The 20,757-nt window shown below is 41.2% G+C and overlaps 1 protein-coding gene across 4 annotated transcripts in view; it reads right to left on the reverse strand.

Annotated features, from left to right (window-relative positions):
• Window positions 1-16,971, reverse strand: part of CENPF (centromere protein F) — a 48,902-nt gene extending 31,931 nt beyond the window's left edge. The window contains exons 1-9 of one of the 4 annotated variants that reach the window (XM_084865518.1): window positions 16,845-16,971; window positions 13,955-14,156; window positions 12,991-13,187; window positions 10,840-10,961; window positions 9,926-10,017; window positions 8,013-8,304; window positions 6,707-6,909; window positions 2,487-2,612; window positions 305-433 (exon numbers count right to left, since the gene is read on the reverse strand). In XM_084865518.1, coding sequence (XP_084721644.1) covers window positions 305-433; window positions 2,487-2,612; window positions 6,707-6,909; window positions 8,013-8,304; window positions 9,926-10,017; window positions 10,840-10,961; window positions 12,991-13,187; window positions 13,955-14,116 — 1,323 coding nt within the window. In that variant the 5' untranslated portion in view covers window positions 14,117-14,156; window positions 16,845-16,971. Of the gene's footprint in view, window positions 1-304; window positions 434-2,486; window positions 2,613-6,706; window positions 6,910-8,012; window positions 8,308-9,925; window positions 10,018-10,839; window positions 10,962-12,990; window positions 13,188-13,954; window positions 14,183-16,633; window positions 16,732-16,844 lie in introns of those variants that run through there. The other 3 variants (XM_084865515.1, XM_084865516.1, XM_084865517.1) reach the window with 3 other exon arrangements.
• Window positions 16,972-20,757: the final 3,786 nt, after the last annotated feature.

Genomic DNA, 20,757 nt, shown 5'->3' on the forward strand with positions numbered 1-20,757 from the left:
ACAGATTGTAATTTTCAGTGCTTTGTCTATTTGAGGGCATAAATTACTTGGGATGGGAACCCAGTGACATGACTAAGAACCAGAATATCAGAGCTCACAGACTTTCAGATCGAAGAAGCCCTCCTCATTCACTGTCCTCTTCTCTAAATGAGAGAATCCAGACCCAGACAGGGTCCGTTTGCTCTTTTGCTCTCCTGTGTGAAAAGGAAAGCAAAGATAGAGCATTTTTTTCCCTCCCAAGTAGTCTATGTCAGCTGTGGCACAGAAATACCAGGTACGAGGAAAAGGAGAAAGGAGCGCCTACTTTGTCCAGCTCAGCCTGCAGGATGTTGTGAGCATTCTTGGCCTGCTGCAGCTCCTGCGTGAGTTTGGCTTTCATCTGAGTGCATTCTTGGTCCAGTGTTTGGAAGGAGCGCTGTTGACGGCACAGCTCCTGAAAAGCAAAAGACACACGTGTCACACTGCTGATGGTTCCCAGGCAGATACCAGGGTGACACAGACACCCCACAGGAAATGCCAGAGACAACAGGGAGCCTAGAAAACCATCCACTTGATGATGAGCGTAATCAGCCGGAACACTGGTCCTGGTATTCAAATCCAGGCCTCGGAGGTCCCAGGAAGGAGCCCATTGACCACACGGAAGCTACCCTGTGTCGTCCTCATCCCCACTCTTAAATCAATCATCGGGGCAAAAGAGAGGAGAGCTGAGCAATAAAAGGCACTCAAAAATGGGGTTTAAATTTTGAAATACCACACACCACTTACAATTGAGAATGACACAAAGTATATGTCACCAATGAACTTGGATAACCAGGTAAGGATACCAGAGTAACATTTGCAGGTCACTTTTATATATGTATGTGTGCTTTGTGTGCTTGTGTGGTTTTTTGGTTGTTTTGGTGTTGTTTTTTTGCTTGTTTTTTTGGGGGGTGGGGGTAGTTTCTCTCTAATCACCCCACTACTGCACAAGGACTGCCAGCTTTGACATTACTCATATTCTGGGCTGGAGACAATGCTTAATCTAAGGGACTGTCATGAATTACAGGGTGTTTACCAGCAGGTCTGGCCTCTAGCCACTAAATGCTGGTAGTGGCCCCCAACCCCCCACCCCAGTTGTGACAATAAGAAATGTCCCCAGATATTGCTAAATAACCCCTGGGAAAAGGAAAATAATCACCCCTGGTTGAAAACCACCATTCTAGACTATAAAATCCATGGTCTTAAATCACCCCGTTCACCAGAACTAGCAAAGCAGTTGGTATCTTATCTGGTCAATAAATGATAGACACAGTATTTAAATACTTGTTTTATCAGGGGATCACTTTGTAAGTTTTACAAATGTCTTATCACTATGCTGTACACCTGAAACTAACAGAATATTAAACATCAACTGAAATTAAAACATTAAATTAGCCCTATCTGGTTTGGCTCAGTGGATAGTGTCAGCCTGTGGACTAAAGAGTCCCAGGTTCGGTTCCCGCCAAGGGCACATGCCCAGGGAATCAGGCTTGATCCTCAGTAGGGGGCGTGCAGGAGGAAGCCAATCAATGATTCTCTTTCATCCTCAGTAGAGGGCATGCAGGAGGCAACAATCAATGATTGCCTCTCAACATTGATGTTTCTCTATCTCCCTCTTCCCTTCTCAGAAATCAATAAAAAGATATTGATTTTTAAAAATTAAATTTAAAAAATATTTAAATACAGTATACATGCATATAAGTACAACCAATGGACACAAAACTCTGGGGAGGGAGGGTATGTATGGGAGGGAGGGGCAATGTTAAAATATGTACACAGACAATAATTTAATAAATAAAAAAATAGAAAAAAAAATTTTAATACACAATTGGTTATAATTTCCCCAGGAGGCAGAATTACTTCCTTCTGGGTGTATCATGCCTGCTGTATACAGTAGTTCTGGTGAGAAAAACAATAAAGGGATAAACAGTTTAATGAATGTATGAGACATCTGACAAAGATGAGCTCCAGTCTGCAGTCACTCCCTTGGAAGTCTGCAGATCCTCAATCTGTATGACACACACACTTCTCGGTTAACCCGCCTCACATTGGCAGCTGTACTTACAGAAGAACATCCTCAGCTATAACCTGCCTGCCAAAGCCTTTGCCCACTTCATCAGCTACTGTTCTAATGTATTTGCCAGCCCACAAGCTTTACAAACAGCCAGATTGTAATTCAATTTCTTTCACAATGGAGAGTGTTTGAAAGAAGAAATATGACCCTTTCCTACTCAGAATGATAATCTCAAACTAATCAGAAAATATGGGTAAAAAAGAACATTCTGACTACTGAGTTCCTTCTCCGATCAAAAACTGAAAGACTGAAAACACTGAATGAAAATACAGTGACCTCCCCACCCCTCCCCAAGCATTTCCCTAGTAAAACTCCCAAACAATGACAAATGGCTCTTTTCCAATGAGTCAACTGTGACATCCCGACAAACTCCTAGTGAATCTATTCACCTTACCTCTTGAAGCTCCTTCTCTTTTTCTTTGAGTTTCTGTTCCAGAGAACATCTGGCACTTTCTGCATTTTGTCGCTGACAACTCAAATCTTCAGTCAATTTTTTCAGTTTTTGTTCCAATGCAGTACACTAACAACAAATAAAAATGTGCAATACAAAACTATTCAAGGAAAGAATATTTTGAACTTTAGAAAAATTAGTGCCAAGTTCTGGTTTAAGTTTAACATTATGTTTTGACATTTATATTTCATAAAAAGTTGGGCTTAAAACTATTAGCCATATACCAAAAGCACTATAATTATTCTAGGACACATAAAATTTATGTTTGGGAAATAGTAGCAAGAATATAAAGCCTTTGACCATTCAATACTTCATCATTTATACTATAACCTATGAACCAGGCTGTTACAGTTCCATTCCTGGTCTGAGCACATGCCTGGCTGTGGACTTGATCCCAGTGTGGGGCATGCAGGAGGCAACCATCAATGATTCTCTCATCATCCTATCCTTTTCCCTTATTCTCTGAAATCATGAAAATATATTTTTTAAAAATTAATACATTGCCTTGGACCTTAAGACAATGTATTTGTCATTATCCTAACTGTTCTTGAATTTTTTAATCCCCAAGAAAAAGTATTATAGAAATTATTTATAATATGAAAACTTATTGCAAACCTACTATGTGTCAAGCACTGTGCCAGATACTGGAGATACAGGAGTAAACAATACAGATAGAAACCACTGCCCACAAGGTCCGAAATGATGGTTGACAATCATGGGAAAACCCCCCACACTTGGCAGGCATTGTAGAGGACTGAGCCCTTGGCGCCCTCTGCTGGCCCTCCTTCAATCTGCAACTCATTCCATTCAAGTTTCTCAGAAGCAGTAATTTTTTCTTACTAGAAGCAGCATGTTAAAAAAGAGCTTGCAGGAGATATTCATCTTTTATGTAAAAAATTTTAAATGGCATCTCATGCACAATCCATGTAAGAGTAGCTTACCACTAGATGTCATGAATGTCCCATAATATTCTAAAATAGTGTCCAGAGCTCAAGTCCATGAAAATATGCAGCACAGGAAACTAGCACTCAGCACTCAGCACTCTGGGCCTATGTTTCATCTCTAAAATGTGGGTGCTCAACTCCAGGTTTGCTGTGAGCCCCAACACTTTGTTTCTATATGATTTCAACAGCTTTATATGCCACACGATTCACAAATACTTGGAAAAGAAGCATACCAAAGAGAGCATATGTTCACTAAAACTAAAGAACATGGTATTGAACTTGGTTAATTAGTTCCATTTTATTTAATAGGTAATTCTAAGGTTAGATTCAGGGGAGAACATAAACAATGCATAATTTGATTCCAGCAACATAACCGACAAGAGGCAAGGCGGAGAGAGGTAGACTGAATTTTCAGTCAGGTGGATTGTAGCTCAGGGGAAAATGGAATCCAGGAAAAACGAAACAAACAACTCTTAACCTAGGAGGGACGACTCATAGAAAGAAAGCCAGAGTGGACGACTCATAGAAAGAAAGTTCTCAGCACTCAGCACTGTCAGTCAAATATTTCAATCATGACCTGGTAGAAGACACTACAATCAGATGTGTCAGATGGAACAAGGATTCAGCGATCTTATTACATGAAAACCAACAGCACATAATGTGAAAGGGTTTAAGTGTAATTCTTATATATGTGAAGGCCTGAGCTGGCAGAAATACAACTAAAAATGAGCTTAACTGACAAAGAATTCTGTACAACAAAAATCATTACGAAGATTAATATAATGCACATGTGCCAAGTACTATATGCTAAAGCCTTTATGAAAATTACTTCCAATAAGAACAACTATCCTATGACACAGGCTTTTTTAACACCATTTTATTGATTAGACAACTGAGGCTCAGAATTTAATTAAATAGCTCCAAAAGCAATACAATTGAGATGTCGCAGGGCCAGAACTCAAAATCCAGTCTTTCTAACTTAAAAAACCAACTTAGACTGCACAAAGAGAATACCTATAAGGATCAAGGCAGGCTACTGACCCTCTACTTTTCCTTCATAGATATAATCAATATTTATCAGGTCCTACACTAGGAGAATATCTAAGAATGAACCTGGACTACCACTTCCAAGAAGACAGAACAGATGTACACTTCCCTATTTTTCCCATCAAGAACAACTAAAAACCCTGTTTAGTAAAACAGACATAAGAATGCTCTAGCCCTGACTGGTTTGGCTCAGTGGCTAGAGTGTTGGCCTGTGGACTGAAGGGTCGATCCCAGGTTCAATTCCAGACAAGGGCATGTACTTGGTTGCAGCCACATCCCTCCACCCCCAGTAGGTGGTGTGCAGGAGGCAGCTGATTGATGTTTCTCTCATCAATGTGTCTAACTCTCCCTCTCCATTTCCTCTCTGTAAAAAAAATTAATAAAATATATATTTAAAAAAAAAAAAGAATGCTCTAACAGGAGAGAAGACTGACTGGGGACCTTGGGACGCAAGGGAAAAACATGTTGGTGCTGAGAAAAAATAACTTCAGCTAATCCAGAATTCTACACCCTGAGGCTGTATTTTTTAGAAAGAGGAGGAAACCAAGACATCCTCAGATACAGGCAGGGTAAAACAACTCATAGCCAACAGACCAACATTAAAAAAATTGTTTGAAAAAAGTTGTCTAAACAAAAAGGAAATGATGAAAGGACAGGTGAAAGGAACCAGAAAAGAGGAAGGGAAGCAACAATCTTGGTATATATAAAAGGCTTCCCTTCTCTTTAGTTTTCTAAGTTATTTGACAGTTAAAGAGAAAAACAATTTTTTTTTGTTAATCCTCACCCAATAATTTACTTACTTATTTTTTTATTTTTTTTATTTTTTTGAGTGGATGGGAATGGGGGAAGACAGAGAGAGAAACATCCCAATGACAGAAACATCCATGTGACCAGGCCAAGGATGAAGCCTATAAACAGGGTATGTGCCCTTGACTGGAATCTAACCTGAGATCCTTCAGTCTGACTGTGGCACTCTATCCACTGAACCAAACCAGCTAGGGCTGAAGCAAAAATTATAATACTGTTAGATATGGTTCTAAATATATGTAAACACTTAAAATTACATAAAAGTGGGGTGAGATGAAAGGATGAAAAGAAGAGCATGTCAAGAGTATTCCAAGGAGAGTATGTGAAGCAAAAAGACACTGGGCCCAGCCGAAACTGGTTTGGCTCCGTGGTAGAGCGTCGGTCTGCAGACTGAGGGATCCCAGGTTCGATTACGGTCAGGGGCAGGTACATTGGTTGCGGGCACATCCCCGGTAGGGGGTGTGCAGGAGGCAGCTGGTCGATGTTTCTCTCTCATCAACGTTTCTATCTTTCTCCCTTCCTCTCTGTAAAAAATCAATAAAATATATTAAAAAAAAAAAAAAAAAAAAAAAAAAGACACTGGGCCCAGTAAAGATTATATCCAGGAGACATCAAATAAGGCTGGTGGTTCTAGAAGATAATTCTTTTTTCTCTACACTCGTCCCCATATACCACACTACCTGTGATTTCTATATTGATACATCCCCCATTAGGATGAAGCTCCACAGGACAATGATTTTTGTCTAATTTCTTACTGCTCCATCTTCAAGTCTAGAACAATGGCTGACATAGTAGGCAATCTATAAATACTTGTCAAATGAGTGAATGAATGAATGAATGAATAACAGGAAAAAAACAGAAGACTAGAGAGATAGGTTGTGGCTAAAGCAACAAACACCTCACGACACACCACCACCAAAAAACAAAAATAAAAACAAAAGCAATGCTCAAATGACAGGCCTTAATTGAAGCTTTAGGAGTAAATGGATAATGGATCCCAAGAGTAGTTCAATTACATTCTATTATAATTCCTAAAGGTCATTCAAAGCTCCATTTCTTTAAGTCTCTTATATGGGCAGGAACAGTGGCAGGCATTGTGTATACATTACCTTATTCTTCACCCTCTGAGATTAAGAGAGACATGACTGGCTCAAGTCCCTCAGCAGGGAAAACAGGCAGTCCAGAACTGAGCCCTGATATATCTAACTCTAAAAGAACTTACTAGTTCAAGGGCATCGATACTGCCTGGAATTTATTAGTAAGATTCATTTTATCATTTATTTCATAATTCAAGTGTAAAGTGCGCTTCCCAAATAACTGCATAAAAAGTGGAGATTTTTCAGTAACTCAGGAGCAGTCACATACCTTTGTGGAGGCTTGGTCAAACTGTGCTGTCGTTCTCACTAGTTCATCCCTACTTTTATTCAAAACTTTCTCCTTTTCGTTTAATTCCACCTTTGCTTTCTCCAGTTGGAGCTGCAGTTCTTGCCATTTATTCACTTGGCCTTTCATTTCTTTTTCTTGTCCTTGTAGACATAGTTCCAACTCACCGATCTTGCCCCTTAGCTCTGAAATCACAAACAAAAGCCATACTTCAGTTAACACGTAGGTACTTTTCACAAAAAAACTTACAACTCAATTCAGAATTTACCATTTATGTCACTCTGCTCTGAAGTCTTTGGTGAGACAAACATAAGTCAATTCACATTAAACACAGAAGTTACTTTCATTGGATTTAATTTTAGTGGTTAGTCTATTATTATTTATATCAAATAACCTATAGAAAGCAGGAGAAACAAATTTTCTTCTTATCAGAGAAACTTGAGGAAGAAAATGCTTTTCTAAAATCATGAATATTACCTGATCAAGGCTGCAAAAAGTGCATCACATATACCACCCTTACTTAAATTACCACTTGGTTTTACACACTGGCAGACTAATATGTGTTTTGTGCCCACATCAATGCTAGTAAGTGATAAACAGTGAAAAATTCACCCTCCCATATCCTGGGGTAGCTTTACCTCCACTAAAGATCAAGACAGTGTGAGCCTCCTATACTGCCAAAATTAACAATAATTTTTTCTCATTTCCCCCCCACACACACACACTATTGGTTCCAATGGCATTGGCAGTGTGACAGCTCTCACAGTGAACACTGACGGTGATTTTCAATATATCATAACCTTGGAAATTATCGTAGTCTGCAGAGAAGATTCCAAAACACCACCTGGTCCCTTTGGCTGTCAGCTGCAGCGTGGTGCAGCAGCCAAGGTTACAGGTTTGCTCCCATATGGACAAGCTGGCAGCACAGAGCAAAGCTGTTCTGCAGACACATGCCACACCTCTGGCCCAAACTGGCCAGAACACAGGCTGTTCCACGGGGCCCAAAAGGCACCAGATGAGAAGCGTGGGGAGTGTCGACTGCAACCAACCTACTCACCCGGCTTCTGGAAAGACAATCAAAGCCATTCATCCTACTTCTGAAGGCTTCAGGGGCCCAGCTTTTCAGTACAAATCAAGATACACTCCAAAACTGTGATATCTTTTCTCATTATCAAAAAGACAGTATTAAAATCATCAGACTGGGTTGAAACACATGAGCAATTTCTCAGACCAACAATGTCTGGGAACACCTCTAAAATTATCTCAGGAAAATTTAAACTTAATTTACCTTGATTCTGGGCTTTTAATTGATCCAAAAGATGAGAATTGCTAGAATTATCACAGAAGCTGCTGTTGGCATCTCTTTTTCCTGCTTGCAAAACTGATCTACTCGGAGTCACCTCTTGTTCCCCAGAGAAGTGAGATGCAGAGAACTCTCTCCTACTCGGGGTTTGTAGAGCATTAGAAGAAAGACGACTTGGGGTCTTTTCTTGTTGCCATGAGAACACAGACGATGAGGCCTGGTGTCGGGCAATGTCCCGGTGATTCATGGTGTTTTGTGGAATAGCCTGGCTTGCTTTCTGCTAAGATAGAAGCTCTTTAGAGCCCTTTAGAAATCAATACTCAAGACTACTTATTTTCAAGTAGAACATAAAGTCATACCAAGAGGTTAGCATCTCCACTGGGTACCAAGGAAGAACGTTCATCAAGTCAAGGGAACCATTAAGCTCCAATACCCAGTGAGATTTTCAAATGGTCAGACCATTAGAAAAGGGTTAAGCCAGAGCTATTTCTCCTGAGCTCAGTTTTTGTATTAGCTTACATCCCTCAAATACTCCATTAAACACATGAGTATTTACTGCAATTTTGAATTTTGAAATTTGATTTTTTCCCCTGTCCTTGGTCATACCCGCTCTCCCTACCCTCTGCAGTAGGTTTACAGAAAGAGAATCAAAATTAACCTAAAAAACTTTCAAGAATCTCACTTTCCACCATACCACTCCCCCAAAAATGTCCTGTAAGATATTTTACGTTATACAATAGGTATCTATGGATTTTCCTAATGCTTTGGATTTTTTGGTTCTTTCTGACTCCACTCTGACATGGCTGCAGATGCTACATTTCATTTTATATAGCAAGTGCTTTTCTTGCCACAGTGAAAGGTTTAATATTTATGGAGACTCCCACTCCTCCACAGAATAGCTGGGAATCAGGGGCAGAATTGATAACAATGATTGAACTGGATAACGAAGCATATGATATTTCTAAGATAAACCATAGAATTATTAATAATTACTCATCTTCATAAGCAACGCTGTTGTCACAAATGAAAATTCTGGTGACTCCGAAACAAGGGTTAAAGGCACAAAAAAGAATCAAAATTGTTAAGGTTCTATTAAGAACTTTTGATCCTCAATATTTAAGGTATCTACTTATAGATTTGTCATTCAACTATCTGCAAAACTGTGGTATCTTATCAAGTTCTTATGTTTAGCAGAACAAAATGTACTTGTTAAACAAATAATATCACATGAGCAAAAATGGTGAAGGAAAATTCTAGATACCAGGTATTTCAGAGTAAGTCCCTAAACTATTGTAGAAGCAAGGGTTTCTAAAACATGGATTTCTTATTTTATTTTGCTGACATTAAACAAATCTAACCACCTCTCTGCTCATTTATACATATCAAAATGAAGTTTAAAACCCTTGCCAGCAACTTACTTAAAAGAATGGGAGAGAGATTGAAAACATTCTCTTCTTAAATAAACATTTCATAAGTAAGGATCCTCAACCCCAGGACCGTGGCAGCAATCACCACAGTCCTTCAGAAGAACCGAATATAAAGCCATTTCCTCCAGGTGACAATGCCAGTGTCGGAAGGACTGGTCTTACCCTCTTCAAACGTGATTCTTATCATTAGACCTTAATAGGGGAAACAAACATACTGTATTGCTAGTTTCTATGGCATTTAGTGAACATTTAACAATTGGAGATAATGCAATCTCCCACTCTATTTTATTCACTCTTTACCTATTTTTAAATGAAGTAGCTATCATAACCAGTGAGCCAAGAACTTTATTTTCCTGGTGTAAGAAAAATGTCCCAGCTCTACACGAAGCAGATTTTTCTAACCTTGTTCTAGCCTGTACCAAAGCACTTTCTTGACTGCACATTCTGTTTTAAGGCCCATACTTGACTTACTTTTGCCTGCCAGGCTTTCACTTCTGCCTCTAATCTTTTTCGTTCTTCAACTTCTTTATTATATTTTTCTTTCAGATCTTCATATTTGGAACCTAAACACACACAAGGAGATAACAATTTACTTTGGTAATTGATTCAGTGAAGGGATTCTCAGATCAATAATGAATGCAAAAGATAGCTGAGAAATGACTACCTTAGTACACCAGAAAGAACAGTCAGTTCAGGCAACAGATACTGATCAAATTACTCAAGGATCAAAATCCTTGGAAACACAGGTGCTTTGAATATTCTAAAACTTAATTACTTTTGAAACACACCATAGAAGGATAAAGTGAAAAGTGTAAGCCAGTCAACAAGTCTGCTACCTGAATGTGTTTCTGCAGAAATTTAGAAGAAGCGGGCAATAGTAGATATTGAGGTCATTATGTTCCCTGAAAATGGGAGCTTCCTTTAAAGCTTCCCTAATATTAGTTCTAACAACTTGGTGGAATTCCTATTTTAGTGAAAGAAATGTTAAGCCCTGGCCAGTATGGCTCAGTTGGGTTGGAACTGAAAGGTGTCAGATTCTATTCCCTTTCAGTGCACTTACCTGGTTTGTAGGTTTGATCCCTGGTCAGGACATATGGGAGGCAACTGATTGATGTTTCTCTCTCACACATTAATGTTTCTCTCTCTCAAATAAATAAAAGGCATATCCTCAGGTGAAGAAAAAGAAATGTTTAAAAAGCATAAAGACTTATTAACCTAGAGTCTCAATATAATTCAACAGATAAACAAAATGTATATGTTATAGCAAGTAGTTACATTTTTTAATGCCCAGATAGAAATTTAATTCAAAACTGAATTAACTATTTCTTAGGCAGAACTGAAATCTCAATAAGAGAACTATTTATAGGAAGAGAAAAAATCCTTACCACTATAATACTGGCTTGGCGTTAGTGGAGTTGCGAACATTTTTTGTGGTGTATTGCATGGATTCAGAGAGACATCTGCAGATTGTGCAGCTTGCTGGCTTCTTTCAAGTTCAGATTTACACCTGTTAGAAAAGGACCCAAGAGGATGCCAAATCAGAGTGAAAGTTACAGAAAGCCAACACCATACATTCCCGGAGAGCAATAACCTGACAAAACCCACCCTAAGAATTCTAACTGCTTCATTTACCCAACAGACATTTAATTAACCTGGCTTATGTGACAGACACACAACTCAATCTGGTTAGGGAACAGAAATATAAACCAATAAATACAATGTCATAAAGGCTATAATGAAGATTTGTAATATCCACTATATAGTACAAGCAAGAAGTGGGAGGCTGGGGATATATTCCAAGAAAATTTTATATTTGAGGTCTAGGGATATAAAGAACCCAGAACTTCAGAAACATAGAAAACTGGTATCCCTGAAGCATGGGCTGAAATCACAAAACTGGATGGTATATGTTATCAAGGCATGACAAAAAGCATAGTAGATGTGATATATGTACTATGTGCTTTATGACATTTAAAAACAGATATAAGAATCAAGTTAACATAACATATAAATATATGACTGAAAACAGTTACAAAGAAACGGGAAAAGTAAGCTATATATTGTATATATGTACAAAATCTCCTACCACTTCAGTTCTGAGCAACTTTCAGAAACAGGCAACCTAAGTGAAAAGAGGATTCGATTCTCTCAAGCCTCTAATGTCTCTGATTTTAGCTTAACACAGAAATATAATGAACATCCAATTAGGATGGCTAGCAATGTGCACTATTCTTTTTGCCATGGGCACATTCCTCAAAGCAGAGGGTGAAGAAAGTGCCTCGGTGCCCTAGCTCCCTCAGCCTCAACTTCAACCTGGGAAGTAGCAATGTAAGAGCTGAAAATGACTGCCAGCAAACCAGATCTCAGATTTGAACTCTCAGTAGGTAGAACAGTACTGTACAATAGAAAAGTTCCATTCACATAAAAATAAAGGAACAAGAAATAATTGAATTTCATCTCAATATTTATCTCAATGTTTTCTAGACTGTCATTTCAACTTGTAATCAATAAATTGTTAATAAGGTATTTTATTTTTTTACTAAATCTTCAGAACCTGGAGCACATCTGAGTTTGCACTAACCACATTTCAAGAGTTAAAGAGACACATGTAGCATTGGTCACCATACTGGACAGTGGAGGTGTATCTACAGACTACCTAATGTGTCACAAGGCTGATAATAATTCCAGAGTTGAATTCTTAAAAACCTTGAAAAATCGTTGTTTCTTTTCCCTCTCAAATTCACATCTTATCCCCTTTTCCCTATCCTTTCATTAAATAACAAAAAGTTTATTTTAAATATTAAATAAAAATATACCCTATTATCTTTATAAACCTGTTTCTCTTTTTTCTTAGAGAGAGAAAACCACCACCACCACCAAAAAAAAGCCCTCCATGAGGATATTTCCTATTAAGTTTAACTACAGAAGTTTGCCTATAGTCAACAGTTTTCGATCAACATTTCAAACTTAACATGTTTGAGATGTTCCTGTAACATCTGTAGATATTGATGGAGAAATTAAGTTCCTGGCCTGCACTTGAAGGATACCAGTGAGAATTTAAACACTGTACTCAATAGTTCTTGTGGTATAGTTTTTATACTCTTAACAATTTCTAGATTATAGAAAACTATACTCTTAATAGTTGTTATAGTCCAGCCAGCATGGCTCAGTGGTTGAGCATCGACCTATGAACCAGGAGGTCAAGGTTTAATTCCCAGTCAGTGCACCATTTGGGTTGCACACTTGGCTCAATCCCCAATAGGGGGTGTGCAGAAGACGGCCAATCAATGATTCTCTCTCCCTCTCCCTTCCTCTTTGAAATCAATAAAAATGTATTTTTTTAAATGAAGTGAGCAACCATTTAATGAATGTAAATAGTATTGAGCTATGCAATGATAGGACTGAAGTATAGAAGAATCGATTTTCCGTAGGTCATGGTTTTTTCCACTGGGAAAAATAACTGCATCACTGAAGGAAAGAGAAATGTCTCTGATAAATACACACAGACATCCATCCAAATACCATTAAAAAATTACCTTTTAAGTTCCTGTTCCAGTTTCTCTATTTGTTTCTTGCTTGAGCTCAGCTGTCCCTCTTGGAAATTCATTTGTGACTCCTTGACCTGCAGTTCGTGAGAAATCTTCTGCTTAGCCTTCTCCAGGTTTTCACAGATTTCCATCAGGCTCTGATTCTCCCTTTTCAGGTTTGTGCCCTCTGTCTTTTCATTCTCAACCTAACGGGGATTATTTAAAAGGAAAGATGTCTCTTACTTCATGACCTTGCTGGGTATGATTTGTAAATGTGAACTTAACACTGAGGACTTATTTTCTGAGACAGGGTTGCAATAATCCAGTGGCAATGCCTGATGAATGCAGATATTTAAAAGACCTCCCTTTAAGGCCGCTAGAGAGAAAAGTTCTACAAAGTCATGCGTTACATTACCTTTGGTCAGGGCTACCTGTGCCCAGCCTAGAAAAGCTCTAGTACGCTTTCAAGAATTAAAACAACAAAAATCAGCCCTATACATCTTCCTTAGCAACTCATTTTCGAAATTGACTGCTAAAATTCGTTATTGAAGAAACTGAAAAATTATCCCAGCGGCAAAAACATTTTAGAAGCAGTAACTGTATCACTACTTTGTTCCTCAGTGAAGAGATAAGAGGGGCTGTTTACGTTTTCACTTACTAGCCCTGAAGAGACAGGTCTGGGAATATCAAGTTGAAAAGCCCACTCTCAAAAAAATTGGTTGCTATTTTTGGACCACAAAGTGTTCTGTTCTGTCACCCCCCACCCCGAATATAATAAGCAGGTAAGCAGAAACGAGGACAGAGAAAAATGAGGTAATTGAAATTAAAATGACTCTTAAAAGGAGAGGAGTCATTGCCACCTAAAGATATAGCAAAATCATTTTGCTCTAAACCAAACAGGCCAAGATGAAACAACGCATCCACGGAATGAGTGTCCCGGGCTGTAAACACCAGGGTGTCAGGGGTACAGTACCTTCTGCTTTTGTTTCTGCAACGCAGCCTCCAGGGTTTCCAGCTGAAACTGCCTCTGCTGCCTCTCTTTCTTCAGCTTGTCCAGCTGTCCTTCGAGCTCTTGGATTTTCTGAAGGGCTCTGGTGGGCAGGCCTTCCTTCCATTCTTCCAAAGCCCAGCTCATGTTGACTCCTCTCTTTGTTATTCAAACATCTGTAAGTGAACTGAAGAGAAGAACCAGGCTGCTGGTCTAATATATAGATGGGAAAAGGACACTTTAAGCCTCAGAGATTAAGGAGTCAACAGACCACCCTTAAGAATCAAGTTTGAGAACTCCTCACTGCAAAAGACGACAAAACGCAATATCTGTCTCCCCCGTCCTCTGAAGGTGATTACCAATAAACCTGACGGTGAAGCACATAGTATATGCTTGCTTGGCATTCCCTTGCTTTCTGTTTTTATTTCTCCTTTGTGACTCCTTCGATTGCTACCTGCTTTCTATTGCTGTTTGTTTCCATTATACAAAATATGAATGTTTTGCCATAATGTTTTGGGTGAAGTGGGTCCTATAGGCAAATAAAATACACAAGTAATTTTGTAAATGCTCTTTTTCCCCCTCTTCATGCGATCAATTCCCACTGCCTCTTTGTCCCTCTTCCCCCGGGAGATCCACAACCTGGTCATAGTTTCTTGTGACATAGGTACCTCCCTCACCTTCCCAGTCCTCATTTGTTAAACTAATGTTATGAGTGGCAAAGCTGTGACTACACGTACTGGAACCACTGCAAAATGCAGTCAAGTCATGCTACAGACTAGGCATGTCATTTAACTTGCCCTGTACCGTGGTTTTTCTCCTTTGCAAAGGAGATGGCAACTTCCCATAGCCTTAGAACATTTTCTCATTTCTGTATTTCAGCTTATGGTACCAAAAGGGAAGTGGCCTACCTCCTTCTCAGCCATATATTGGGACATTTAAATCAGCTGGTAAAAAGCATCCTAGCAGTTTCTTTATTCATTAGCCCTTAGTACTTAAGTAAAAATTAAGTACATTTTCAGGTTATTTTGGCAACAGGGTGAGGATTTTTTGTTTTTACTAACTGAAGCCCAAAACCATTTTAGTGTTTTATTTCAATCGACTGAATCAATTAAATTTTTTATTTTTTATCAGGATAACTAATAAATAGTTTATGAAAGTACTAAGAATGATTTAAAGAAAGAGGTTTTCGATTATTAAGAGAAAGAAGCAAAGGTCTGGGAAAACAATTCAGATATCATGCTTTTGGAAAGTGGTGTTTTCTCTGTCTGTTTAACTCTTTTGCTTCCAGATGTCAGTTCTTTGAAAGCAACTTAAACTCTCCTCCCATTTGCCCAAAAACCTCCTGAAGGGAGTCTCAAGCCTCTCCAGCAACAAAGAACAATTTACACTGTCCCAACAGGGTGCTCGGTCCATTCCAAACCTAGCTTGCTCCTTCAGGGACCGGGGAGGGTGTGTGTGTATGTGTGTGTGTGTGTCCACAGATCCCAGAGGCACACGCTGCAACCCACCTCAACAATCCTGCCAGTCACTGATATCATACCACCGGGACGCCACAGGCATCGAAATATAAAAAGGAGCCATGTAGAAGGATGACAAGAGAGGAGGTTAAGAAATAAGCAAGGAAGGCTGGCAAGTCCAATGCTTTTCCAACTCAGAAATCTAAGACGGCTATAAAGAAGGCGTTAAAGCAACTACCAAACCCAGCCTAATTTTGACTACGGTAGGCATCAAGAATCTGTATGGAGCCACTGGGGAGGAGGTGGGGGGAAGACCCAAAAAATATGTAAACCTTAAAAATAAGATGTAGGGGGCAAAGGATGGGGAACGGGGCGGGGGCTTGGTGTAGAAGAGCCCTTGGAAGTCAATGTTTCTGCAAAGAGAATTTACAGGACCATCGTCCTTTCCAGAAAATGCTCTCAGATACATCTGCAGGACACTCTTTAAATATATATATATATATATATATATATATATATATATATATATATATATATATATATGTTTTAATTGATTTCAGAGAGGAAGGGAGAGGGAGAGAGAGCTAGAAACATCAATGACGACAGAGAATCACCGATTAGCCGCCCCCTGCACACCCCTCACTGGGGATGTGCCCGCAACCAAGATACACGCCCCTTGACCGGAACGGAACCTGGGACCCCTCAGTCCGCAGGCCGACGCTCTATCCACTGAGCCACACCGGTTCTGGCTGCAGGACACACTCTTCAGGCCCGAATAATAATAATCCAACCCCGAAAAGCGCCCGAGGAAGCCGACTTGTGACTCAGCACAGACCCCGGCACTGCGGGCCGGTGTGCACGCCGCCTTCTCCTTATCAGGATCCCCCATTTCCACCAAAGAAACCCCGGTTCCCGCCTCCAGTGCGGAGCCCGAGGATGCAAACACCTGCTGCTCCTCCGGACCACGCTCCAGGCCAGGACCCACGCCATCCGTTTCTGGGTCCGCAGAGCAGCGCCAGGAGCACAAATGCGTCCACACAACGTGACAGGCAACGGGGACTAACAGCCTTCCCGCCGCCGCCCACAGGCGACAAAGGACCCACGGGCGACAAAGGACCCCCGTCCACGTCCACCTATCAAACCGGAGCCCCCCCCGCCCCCCCGGCTCCTGTGACAGGACATACACGCTGACCCCCAATTCCTTCACCTCGCAGCCTTGCAAACGGGTCCCCCAAAGTGCAAGCTCACGGCCGAGCGGGGTCTCGGGGCCCGGGTGCGAGCACAGCTTTCCCAGGAACAGAGTCTCCGGGCGCGTCAGGCGGTCCGCTGCACCTCCGGGGCCCCGGGGGGGCGCGATCCCACAGGCACCCCCTCGCCGTCCCCCGCCGTCCCTCCATGCCCCGAGGCGGGACGCTCACCTCACCAGCGGGGAAGGAAACACATCCCCTCGCAGAGCCGGGTTCCGGCGCAGCCTCCGCGGCTCGGAGCCCAGACTCCCCCAATTCAAACTGCCCGCCGCCGCCGCCGCCGCCGCCACCCGTTTGCGGCACGCCCACTTCCGGTCTCCACCAAACCCGCTTCCCCAAGCCTATTGGTCGCTGGAAGCAGCGGCGGACCAATCCTCTTCCGCGCTGTAGGACCGCCGCCTTTGATTGGCCATTTCGGATGGATTTAAAAAATCAAGTCCCCCCCCTCCGACTTCCCCCACGTGAGGAACCGGCGCCGGGGTTCCAGTGCCTTTTTGTTGTTGGAGAAGGGGGAGTGGCGGGGGGTGCGGGAGGCGGAGCCCACGTGCTTTTTGATGGAGGATTTTTTATTTTTTTTTAAATTTTTTTTGAGGAAGTTTTGAACCGCTTTTTCTGCAAAAGCCTGGGGACCCGACGGCTGATTAGGCGGGTGTGGTCTATCACCTGCTGCCAGCGGGAGAGTGCTCTCCGATGAAAATATTTAATACTTTTCTATTTGTTTATTAAATATCATTCGCAGCATAGATACTTGGTGCTGTGCTTGCCATGCATTCTTCATCATTCTATTAGGTTAAGTCTTCTCATTTTATTTAAAAGTTAAGCGAGGCACATAAAAGCTATGTGATTTGAAATCCAACCCAGGACCTCTTAAACCGCTGTCCTTTATTGATCATTGATCAGATTCTTCTTCTTTTTCTAACCCTGCCCCCTCTGCTCTTCCTAGTAGCTACCCCTCCTCACCCCCGTATTGATCATATTCTAAAGAGTGATTCGGGACACTTGTTAGCTAGGACTCCATAGGAGGACATTGAAGCCAGAAAGAATCTCCAGGAATGTGTCATCTCTCCTTTTTATGAAGCCCACTGTTTTGTGTGTTTATGTATTTATTTGTTTTATTTCCTTATTCAACTAAAAAGAAGCTCCTGAAGGCAGGAGCAAAACAATGAGTTGTCTTTTTTTAAATATACAATATATATTTTATTGACTTCAGAGAGGAAGGGAGAGGGGGAGAGAGAAACATCAATGGTTAGAAAGAATAATTCATCAGCTGCTTCCTGATCGCCCCCTACTGGGCATCCAGTCCCCAACCCCAGCATGCATGCGCCCTTGACCAGAATCCAAACTGGGACCCTTTAGTCCACAGGCTGACTCTCTGTCCACTAAGCCAAACCAGCTAAGGCAGAATGTTAAATTAATATATCTCTAGTGTTATTATGCTCCTCAATAGAGTCTAAATTTTGTATAAACCTCTCTCTACCTTTCCTTAGACGGTTAGCACAACCTATATTGCCCCGATCCTTTCACTGAAATTCTACTTCAGAACCCAATTCAAATGCCACTTTCTTCATAAAACATTTCTATTCTCACCACTCTCTTAGAAATAATTACTTCCTAGAAATATAATGCTTACACATTATATTTATTTCTATGTCTGGCTTCCCCACTGGACTCAAAAATTCCTATAGAGTAAACTCTGTTTCAGTTCATCCTTGTGTCTCTTGTAATTCCCTATACTTCCCACATACAGTCTAGTATCTGGTCATTCTGGAATTCTAACCAAACTCTGACTCCAACACCAATTACAAACCTGTTGCTTCCCAGGTTGTTATTCAACTGCTAGTGACCTGCATGGATTCATGCACACTGAAAGAAAATTAATTAGAAGGTTGTCAGTGGGGCAGGACGAGGCAAGATGGGCCAGACACTCCCTGCAGCCAGTCTCCTTCGGTTCCTCCCCTGCGTCTGCAGAGTGAGCAGGGTCCCTCCAGTAGGCCTGTGGAGATTGGGCCAAAACTGGCTCGCTGACATCCCCCAAGAGGTCCCCGAGTGCAAGAGGGCACTCTGCAAAGTTGCTGTTGTTCAGAGTGTGGAACACAAATGCAAGTGTGCAGTAAACCAGATTCGGGCTGACAGTGGCTCCCTCCTCTCTGGTTTCAGGGTGTTTTACTGGAGAACTCCTGCATTGAGTGTCTGTCGCCTGATGGTCAATGTGTGTCACAGCAACCAGTCAGATGGGCAGAGGGACACTTAGCATGTTAGCCTTTTATATACATAGATTTGTCAACTGCCTAAAGAAAACAGAAAGACGTGTAATAGAGCGTCTTGAATGAGAAATTTACATTTGCTATTAGATGTCTACTGAGTGGCCACTCTGTAGCCACGCCTTGTGCTATGCTCTTCTGTAATAAATAGTGAAGAAATACATTCACTTCTTGAACAATCATGAGATGGAAACTATTCTAGCAACTTCTGTGCTATTTCTACATTTCAACTTTTTTTTTTAATACTAGCAAAAGTTTATTTAGAAATTCACAGAGGTAGAAGTGAGCCAGCTGAGCTGCGCAGACTCAGGAAATAAGTTACAGAAGCAAAAGAAGGGCCCTTGGGGCTTAGGTGAGAGAAAAACAGATAGAGAGACCCAGAAAAGGTACTCAGCTACCTTGAGGAAATCGAGGAGGAAAAGTGTGGGTGTGCTTCTGGGAAAAGAAGTGGGTGGGAAAAGGTGACAGCATGCTAGAGAGAGACAGAACCTGGCTGGCATGGCTCATTGATTGAGCGTAGACCTGTGAACCAGGAAGTTTCGGTTCGATTCCAGGTCAGGCCACATGCCTAGGTTTTGGGCTTGATTCACAGTTGTGGGTCCGGGACGTGCAGGAGGCAGCCTATCGATGATTCTCTCTCATCACTGGTGATTATGCCTCTCTCTTCCTCTCTGAAATCAATAAAGACTTATTTAAAAAAAAAAAAAATACAAAGACAAGTGGAGTAGATTAATGTGTGTTCTATAGCAAGTACTTTGATGCCATCCCCTTAGCCCACCTTGATTGCAGCCACAGCTGTGGTAGGTGGGTAGTTCTGTGTGGGCTCAGACTGTTTCCCCCTCAAGTGCAAGCCATGGATCACACCAGTCCGCTGCTCTAGAACTTTCTCTGAAACTGAGGCAGCCTGCTAAGCTAGTATACAAGAACAGCCAGGAATTTTGAGGGCAGCTTCCAGGGGCAATCCTCAATGAGTGGGGTCAGGAACTAGTGGATAGATAAAGGCCTGTGTCGCATCTTTCACGTGGGCTGTTCTGAGAGATCCCGGAAGAATCAAACCCCTAGCACCTACGCAACAATTGGGAAACAGCACTCAAGGACTGGCTTTTCCTCCTTCCCTGTCAGTCTCCCTTCTCCTCCCTTTGCTTCCTGGAATCATCACCCAACTAAACTTCCATCTCAGTCCTTATCTCAGTCTCTGCTGTGGAGAGAACCCAAACTGCACATATAATTTATTATTTTCAGCGAGTAAAAAATCAGTCTTGGTCTCCCAAATGTATCAGAAGCTTCTGTTATGTAGATGGAACCTCACCTACTTCATCGGTGATATTCGAAGTGTAATTATAATAGGTTTGCCTGGTAGCGGTTGGTTTTAGAACCATGGGTTTCAGGTAGATAAGGGTTATGCTTGGTTCGTGCATATCTTGACTTCTTTTGTCTAAAGTACTGGTGAACTTAGCACAAGGTGAACTTTGGGACAAGAATTTCAAAGCTTGATGTTGAGGAATTTTTGATAAGGAAAGAAAAGCTCAGGGTAGTAAATATTGCATATTCAACACATTCATATGATTTAAATAAAGTTGGTTACAAAAAATATTCAACATTTTGGGGTTGTGTGTTTTTGGGGTTTTTTAAATTGATTTTAGAAAGAGAGGAAGGGAGAGAGGAAGAAAGAGACATTGATTCACGTATCCTGACCAGGGATCAGACTGGAACCTGGATAGGTGCCCTGACCAGGAATCGAACCAGAAACCCTTTGGTGCACTGGATGACACTCAACCCAGTGAGCCACGGCTATATGTTTTAAGCAAATTGATTACAAGCCA

The sequence above is a fragment of the Pipistrellus hanaki genome, assembly GCF_964339955.1.
Source record: "Pipistrellus hanaki genome assembly, chromosome: 18".
NCBI lineage: Eukaryota > Metazoa > Chordata > Mammalia > Chiroptera > Vespertilionidae > Pipistrellus > Pipistrellus hanaki.